The 9,027-nt window shown below is 47.1% G+C and overlaps 1 protein-coding gene across 1 annotated transcript in view; it reads left to right on the top strand.

Moving 5' to 3' along the window:
* The window catches only part of Agk (acylglycerol kinase), a 72,438-nt gene extending 65,068 nt beyond the window's left edge, over window positions 1-7,370 (top strand). The window contains exons 13-15 of the mRNA XM_023712756.1: window positions 3,400-3,470; window positions 5,204-5,288; window positions 6,270-7,370. Of these exons, the coding sequence (XP_023568524.1) occupies window positions 3,400-3,470; window positions 5,204-5,288; window positions 6,270-6,407 (294 nt within the window). The 3' untranslated portion in view covers window positions 6,408-7,370. The remainder of the gene's footprint in view (window positions 1-3,399; window positions 3,471-5,203; window positions 5,289-6,269) is intronic.
* The last annotated feature ends 1,657 nt before the right edge of the window (window positions 7,371-9,027 follow it).

Raw genomic sequence — 9,027 nt, 5'->3', positions numbered from 1 at the left:
TTCATTTACTATTAAATACTAGATTAAAATTATTTGCATCAGTGTTTTTGTTTTAAAAAAAAATGCTCCCACTTAGAGCTGTCACACATTGTCCACGTACATGTAAATGTTTGTCTCCCTATTTCTGTACTGGTACTATTCTCCTAATTATGGTTGTACACATTCCTCAGTTGTTCTTCAAGAGTCCTTTGGTGTACACTTATAATTCTATTTTTTAAATTTTTTTTGGTGGAACCGGGGATTGAACTCAGGCCCTTGTGCTTGCCAGGGAAGCACTTATTCTACTGAGCCATCTCCCTGGCCCTTTAAGAGTCCTTTGGGCTGTGGGCTCTTTTGACTATAAATATTTTTGAATGTTTATTAAATTCCTAAAAATACCTTTTATGTATTAGTCTGGGTTACATTGTGCCCATAGATCATTTTGAGCAGAAATGACATTTGTCTTCTAGTGAATGTGACACTGTGCATCTCCCCAGCAGCTCTCAATGAAGTTTTGTACTTTTCTCTGTAGCATTTTGTCTTTTGCTCAATATATCCCTGGTTATCTTTCGTTTTACGAATAGCACCTTAAAATTTACTAATTTTCTGATTTAATAGATGGACATGTAATTGATTTTTGATGTGGATGCTGATCAGCAGCCTAATTCCTATCTATGGATTCTTTTGGATTTCCTAGAAATTGCTACATTAACTCCAAGCAGTACAGGATTTGTTTCCTCCTTATATGTACCTTTACAACCTTGTGTCTTATCATACCACTGGCTAGGACTTAGGTAGAAATGAACAGAAGTAGTGATGGCAGATGTCATCCTTTTTTTTTCCCCTTGAGACAGGATCTTGCTATGTAGTTCAGGCAGGTCTTGAACTACATGGCCCAACCTGGCCTCGAGCTCTCTGCAGTCATCCTGCCTCAGCTTTCCGAGTGCTGTAATGACAGGTGTGCACCCCCCACCCCCACTCAGCCATAGTATCAGTTTCTTATCACTGACTTGGAGAAAGGTTTCATTGCTTCCTTCTTGAATTCGGTATTAAAATGAAATGAAATTCAGATTTCACTGTAAGATTTTTATTGGAACCCACCCAGTCTGTTTGAGCGCTGTGTGGCAGCTTTGCTCAGCCGGCAGAGCTCAGGGTCTGCAAGGCTGACATGCTTTTCTCTGGTCCTTGCAGGGTCAGCCCTCTGCTTGCTCCTGGAGCGTGGCTCTGCTTTCCCCGGAGCACATTCAGAGGTGGCCGCTCCCCTTCCTCTTCCCTCCTGAACAGTAGGCCTGGTCACCCAACAGCTGTCTCCTCCCTCTCCCTGCTGTAAACCATTCTCCTTCCCTCATACCCTCCCTCCCTCAGCCATCGTTCCTGGCACCTGCTGCACCCTGGTGCACTCCAACACGTTCCCCCGTGTTCCTTCCTGGCTCACTGCCTCATCAGCATTAATTCTCAGCCCGGCACAGCATGGTGGTCCTCTGAAGAGCTGGCCAGTGGCTCTCCTCATACATTCCAAAAGGCACATCCTAGTGGCCCACAGCGCCCTTCTGGCCAAACCTGTCTTCCCTCCACCGTCCTTCTTCTGCTATCTAGGTCAGTTTTCTTTCCTTGGTCCTCTTCTCCACCCTCACGCACTGTGTTCTCACTTGAAGGCCTCTCCCCCAGGCCATCCTCCTTGTGTACATGACATCTTCCCTAGACCACTAGTTCTTTTGAGTGTGGTCCTAAGATCGGCAGTATCATGCCGCCTGGAACTTGTCCAAAGTAAGTCTCGGGCTTCACCGCTGATCCAAACTAGAAGCTCTGAGGATAGTGCTAGAGTCTGAGTTTGTTCTTAACTTTGACTTGACAGAAACTGGGTTCTGAGTGTTAATCAGCCCTGCAGTGCATTTGGTGCTCAACAACTGCAGCCCTGGACATGTTCCTTGTCTGCAGGTTTCTGCCTGGATGTCACCTTCTCAGCTGCCTCTCTCTTTAGTGCAGCCACTGTCATGGGTGCCACCCCATGCTCCTTGATGTTTCTTTTATCCAATTTTCTTTTCTTTTTGTCTTTTGAGACAGTTTCATTGTGCAGTTTAGGCTGGCCTTGAGCTCACTTTGTAGCCCAAGTGCTGGGATCAGAGGTGTGCACTGCCACATCCAGTTGGTGTCACTTTCTGACATGCTTTGACATACTTCGAGTGTACTCATCTTCCAGGATACTGGAGAATTTCCCATTTTATTCTGGCTTATCTGTCTCATCCATATAAGTTCTTTGTAGACAGAAATTCGTGTTTGTGGGGCTGAGGACATAGCACAGCCGTGCAGCGCTTACCTAGCCAAGCGCAAGGTCCTGAGTTCAATTCCCAGCACCAAAAAAAAAGAAAGCAAAGGAAATTCATATGTATTTTGTTAATGTACACAACCCAAACACCCCAAAGAGTTTACAGTACCTTGCTGGCACTTCGGTGAAATGAAAGGTGAACCCTGAGCAAGGACTCACACTGCCAGCGCACTTTGGAACTCCAGGCGCAGACATAGTGAGCTTCGGTGGCGCCCTGGAAATTCAGGTAAAGGCTTTTAGTACACAGGGGCCTGGGTGTTACCCTGAGCCTACAGATCTTGAACACCCACCAGAGTAGCCGATACCAAAGCATCTCAGGACCAACGCCTGAGGTGAGGTGTGCAAACACTGACTGGTAGTGCGCTGTGAGTAGCGGTGCGGGCCAAGGCTGTTTGCATAGCTACTCCTTGCAGCGCAGATCTTCCAGAGTTTCTGTGGTTGGCAAAGACTGGGTTCCAAAAACATAATCAGGGAGTGCGGGATTGGTGTTTCTCAACTGACTGCACACCAAATCGGCATGCAGAACACTTTAAAGAGCACAGGCCCCTGGACTCAGCACACCATGCAATTAGTACCATGGTCTGCTATGACACTGCTATAGTCAAGACTGAAAATTGCTGGTATAGAAAGGCAGGAAGCTTGGCCTGCAGAAAGGGAGGAAACCAGGGGACTTTAATCCCTATGACTGTGAGTAACAAAGTGCAAAGACCTCCCACGCTTCAGTTTTTATTTTGCTTATAGAATGGAAAACAGATGGCACATGCCTGGAAACCTCGCATTCCATTCGGGAGGCTGAGGCACGCGAATTGTGAGTTCGAGGCTACGTAGCAAGTTCGAGGCCAGCATAAACTGCACCGTGAGACATTTTCTCAAAAAACTAAGAACAACAAAAAGCAATGGAGATGAATTTGTTAATTATCCTATATGAACTCTTGTGAAAAAAAAATTAGGATTATATCACTAGAAGTAGAATCCCCTGTGTAATTCACAGCTTCAGAACCTGAACCTACAAACACGAAGGCAGGGTATGAGAATAAGCTGTGTTAGCCAAAACATCAAGCATACTGACATTAGCGGTGGTCTTAACTTCTTAGAGCAAAGAAGACTTTATGAACATCTGCATTGAACCCGACACTGTCAGCAAAGGAGATTTCATAATCATAGGGTAAGTGGATTGCGGTTTGTAGGAAACGGGGCTTCCTCAAGTGGTTTGTATTCTTGGTCCCTGCTACCGAGAGGGCTCCACAGGCACTGAGAGACGCACCGAAGGCTGCTCTGGCTAGGAATTTTGCATTTCTTTTTTCCCTACGGAGCCGTTATGTGCAACGCCCCTTTCCTGCTCTGGCCTACCCTGCTCATTGTGGTCGATCAGCTGTGAGAGCAGCCTTTTGCCTTTCAACTGAAATTAAGGAATCCAGTGGAGCGTAGCCTGGCATCAGGCACTCTAGTTTCCACGTAGAAGAGCTGAATACAGATCTTTATTCCGCTACTCGCTGACTTTGTGACTGAGGTCATTTAACGTCTCTGCATCTTTTCCCCATCTAGGAATACAATATGACCATCTGTACTGATGGACGTTTTTAGTCACACATGAAAAGTTTGTGTACTGCTTCCCCAGGTCCCTTACATGGCACGTCAGTTCATCTTTTCTATTCCCCAGGCATTCGTGAAAAACTTGAAAAGGTATTGAGCACCTTGGACACTTCCCAGGCATTTTCCCTTTTCCAATACAACAGGCCATTCCTAGTCCTGCCTGATTTGTTAAGTCCTTCCACTGCCCCAATTTTATTGGCTAAGAATACAATCCACCCTCCAGCAGAGCCTCTGAGGGGCTGGCGTGTTCCCATGCCAACTGGTAATCTGCTCGGCTCCGGCTCTCTGTGCTTTGTCTCAGGGCTCCATCTTGTGCCCATTTAGGGCATGGACATTGCTGTCGCGGCGGCCTGGTCTCCATGGCTGCATCCTGAGCTGCCTCGGTGCTGCCAGCACAATGCCTTTGGTTAGTCTGTGGTGTTCACCTTGGGTACGGATTCTTCACAGATGGAATAGCTCCCTCCACAGCCTTTTGACTTGCACGCAGTATATGGAGCACAGGGAAGAGGGGAACAGCCCATCTCTCCTCCTCTTGTGCAGAATCAGGCTTAACTGAGCCTGCCCAATGCAACCAGCGATCTTCAAATCGCCTTTATAAAACTAATGTCCAAAACTAAGAGGAAAACCCCACCCTGATCCTTAAGCCAGGGGAAGTCACTATGGTGCGGATTCAGCAGCAGCAGCTGGTTCATAATGCAGGAAATGGGACGTCGTCATGAACGTTTTGTGGATGGCTGATTAGAACACAGTGAATCTGCTTCCTGAACCCTGGTGACCTTTTCCTTTATGAAGAATTGCTGTCACCCACCTGGCAGTGATATGGACTGACCTGCTCGGGTTTGCTCTCCCCCTTTTCTGTTAGGAGGCCTACGCAGAAAGGGTGCACATGCAGGTCTGTGTCTGGCAGCTCTATTCCAAAGCCATGTGGTCAAGAAACCCTGGGCCCAGTAGTATGAGCGCAGAGAACCATCAGGGAATGTATAAGATTAGCTTATCTTGAAAAGTATTTTCTTCAGGTAATAATCACAAAAAGAACCAAATAAGAGGTTTTATTTCATTCTAATTTAAAAAACTGCAATTACTAGCTAAGAATCAGATACATGCGGAAGACATGTATCTCTCTTACCAGTGAGCCTTCTCGGTCTTGAATCTATCATAAGGCCAGGCAGGGCTCGCTACAAAAAAGACCCTGAAGAACCCACATCTCTGCCCACTTTTTTAACCCCATAGGAGGGAAAGTTTGCTGTAGTTTTATATCCCGATGTGGCGTGTGGTTCCTAAGCTTGCTTTTCCCTGTGCCCACAGAAGTAGGAAGGTGAGAGACCCCCAGCTGCGCACCGAGGGCACCGAGTGTCTCCAAGCCAGCCGCTGCAGCCTGCTGCTTCCCGAGGTGAGGTGGGCAGAGGCATCTACTGTGTGCCAAGCACTTTGTCAGGTCTGGGACTTCGTGAGGGAGACCTCAAATGTGACCTTATATGTTGTTATTATTTGGCGGAACACGGGATTAAACTCAGGCCCTTGCGCTTGCCAGGGAAGCGCTTATTCTACTGAGCTATTTCCCAGGCCCCAACCTTGTGTTTTCACCATGTCAACAGTATCAGAGGTAGCCTGTTGGTGTGGTGCATTCCTCTAATCCCAGCACTAGGAGGCGCTGAGGCAGGACTGACTACACAGTGAGTTCAAGGCCATCCTGGACTAGTCAGACCCTGTCTCCAAAAAAGGTCTAATATGAAGAGTTGTCTAGCTGTTGAATAATGCAGTGCATTTTAAATAAAGGATCTGGTACCAGATATTAGTTCAGCACTTAATTTTTCTGTATTGTAAAATGCCACAATAATCTAAGTAAAAGTGAAAACTGGAGTGTTGTAACAGTACCTGAATTGTAATTGTTTAACTGGAGTTAGCCAAGGAAAGTGACTGCAGGTCACCTTGAGAGCCGTCCTGTGATGCTACGGAATTCCCACAGGACGGTGGTATACAGGAGTTTCTGGGTGACTGGCAAACGCTGAATTAAATGCATGTTTGAGTTTCCAGGGCCCTTTTACTAATGCTGATGCCCTTAGATACAGATCTCTGACCCTTATGAGGATGAAAATGATCCAGTGGACAGAACACCTTTCATAAGTTAGTCTTTGTCACTTTTCATTTGAGAAAGCTTAGGGACGAGGACCACATATTGCATGCTTGCCCCTTCCTTTTGATAAGTATTGGAAAACTTTCACCTTGTTGATAAGTCCCAGAATGCTCTGGGAGGAAAGCAAAGGGTCAAAGCCAGCCCTTTTTCACCAGTGGGAGGGCTGGATGTTTCTAGAAGCAGCACGGTTGTGTCCCGCACTTCCCAAGCGCAGCCCTAACACCCTCTCCCCCACAGGGCAGCCAGGGCGCCTTCAGTATCGACAGCGAGGAGTATGAGGCAATGCCTGTGGAGGTGAAGCTGCTCCCCAGGAAACTGCAGTTCTTCTGTGACCCCCGGAAGCGAGAGCAGCTGCTGCAGAGCCTGGCCCAGTGAGGGACAGAGGCAGAGGCATTCCCAGGCTGCCCTTTAGGCCACCCGTGGGACCAAAAGGGAACAGAGGACCCCAAGGGCCTTTTCACGGCAAGTACACCACCCTCCTCAGTCATTTCCGTGCTGCCGGCCAACCCTCCTAGTGACTTTCCTCACCCTGGGAACTTGCTGCCTCAGCTGTGGTGAGCAGGGCCCTGGGCCTGCCCGAGCTCCCTATCCCCCCGTGGTGTCCTGTCCCTGGCCCGGGTGGGGTCTTTCCAGGCTTGTCTGGCCCTGCCAGGCCTCCTTCCCGAGTGTTGCTCTGAGTTCTGGTGCTTACCTAGCGCTTGTTCGGTTTCTGTGCAACAGCAAACGTGAGGCTGTTTCCTCCTTCAACCGTAGCTATTGTCAAGTGCTTTTTTTTTTTTTAAAGCAGTGCTTTCTCACTGTTGGTGTGCATGAGAACCCTCTGGGTGTGATGCATGTTGAAAACCACTCCACCTGCCAGGGGCCTCGGACTCCCCAGTGAGTCTGAAAGGGTCCCTCAAGTGTTTAAAGCAGTGCTCCACTTATGCTCTTGCCCGTGCTGTCCCCAAAAGTATTGTTACAAATCATGTGTGCCCCTCACATTTACATTCACCTCTTTCATGGGTAGTTGCCAAAGTATGTACTTTCTAGTGTCATCCAAGTAAACTGTTACATACCCTTCTAAAAATTTAGTATAATTTAAACACCACAGCAGTGTGACATCCCTTATTCATAAAAATAAATTCTTGAGTAGTTAAAACTTTTTTTTCCTCCCTGTGGGTGTATTTGCATACTGCTTTCAGCAAAACAATGTTACTATAATGTAATCTATTTTTTATGCTTCACATTTCTTGTCAACAGAAGATATTAATGGAACTTTTTTAGTTAAGTTCATACTGAAAGTTATTGTAATTATTGATATGTAATTGATAAACTTAATTTTGATAATTAAAAACATGTTAGTATGCTCATCCTAGTTTATTTACTCGATATATAAATGTTATTTATATCTGAGATGGATTCTTTTTTCCTGTGAGTACCGAGAAGAGAAAGCATTCTAACAGTGTCATACAACTGTTTGAATTCCCTTTGAATTAAATGGCAAAAAGTACAGCATTCTGTCATCAGAAGCCAGTAATGTTCAGCTACCAGCTTGGTTAGATCTTCCATCGACCAAGTGTGTTACCCAAGGGTTGCCGTCATTAACACTGCCCTGGCATTTTCCTGTGAGGCCCTCCTTCCAAGCACCTTGCCAGTGCTTTGCGTGGCAGGGGCTGGAGGGGGCCTCACGCTTCCCTTTGTGAGGGCAAACCGAGCAGGAAGTAGTAGATCATTTTCAAACCAAGGAGCACAGACCCAGGTGTCCTCCGCAGAGTGAAGAGCGATGTTTTAATGGGTTATGTAGCAGCTACAAAAATGCTGCCTGCGCACATCACGAAACATTAGGCTTACCTCGGCAGCAGTATGTGCTTCGAGATGGCGTTACTCTGCTTTAGCCAAACAGTGACAGAGAATCTAAACAGCAGCAAAAGGACCACCTAGCAGCCCATGCCTCTCACAGAGGAAAAGAGGATGCTGGCCTATGAAAAAGCAAATCCCCTATCGCGGTTCCCTACCTGCAAGGTGGCCAGTGCAGGACGCCCCTTCTTCCCAGAAGCACTGCGTGTGTTCCTAGTGATTCTAACCAAAATGATACACGTAGTCAGGGAACACTTAATCCATACTAAGACTTTTGCTCACTTTTAAATGTAAGTATGGCTTGTTTCAGTTTCCATTTTGACTTACACTACTGCCTGCGTGGACCTGGTTTCCTCGCAGACTTGGGCTCTGTCCTTCCACACAGCCCACACAGGAGCCAGCTTTCTCAGCCACGCTGTGCCCCAGAGAACGGGGTCCTCTCCTTTTTAGCACAAACATCTGGGCAAATTAATTCACTCAAAAGCTGTGATTACTTCTACTGAAAGGACTTTCTATGAAACGGTTCAACACGAAATGCTTTCCTCCGCTCCAGCCAGGAGCACCATTTCACACATGCAGCAGTCATACCTGTCCTCACAACGCCCATCCTCAGGAGGTGCAAGGTTCAAACCTCAGAGGAGGAACCTGGCTTTGCACACCCACCATGGGGCTTGAGAGCCGACAGGGCGGCAAATGATTCTGCGTGAGTTTAACCAACTCCTCGGCAGGTGAAAAATGGGAAGTTTAGATTATACAAGTGCACACACCTATACTCTATATAAATTTGGTCAGAGATGTTGTAAAACAAAAGGGCTTTTTCTGGAAGTTGCCTAATGGGGTTGAGATTACGCGACCATGGCTCTTCTAGATGGTGTATTCTTCTCAGCTTTGGCTTCTGGAGTCTTCCAGACTGCAGCGTCTGGAAGGGTGGGCAGCTGCTCCCCGGTCTCGCCTGCCGTCGCTGGACAGGAAGGCAGCCTCCAGCCAGGGGCCGTGGCCACTGTGCCTGCGTACCCCGGCCCACATTCCGGGCCAGGCCAAGGTCACAGCACACAGGTTCATGTTTAAATGCGAACTTTAATTGTAAAAATTGTTTTCTGTAAATATATCAACCTCTCTGCACACAACTTGGTTCAGATATATACAGATGATATACATA

This window comes from Octodon degus, unplaced genomic scaffold (genome assembly GCF_000260255.1).
Source record: "Octodon degus isolate 3935 unplaced genomic scaffold, OctDeg1.0 scaffold00027, whole genome shotgun sequence".
NCBI classification, from domain to species: Eukaryota; Metazoa; Chordata; class Mammalia; order Rodentia; family Octodontidae; genus Octodon; species Octodon degus.
This window is presented reverse-complemented; position numbering and strand designations above follow the sequence as displayed.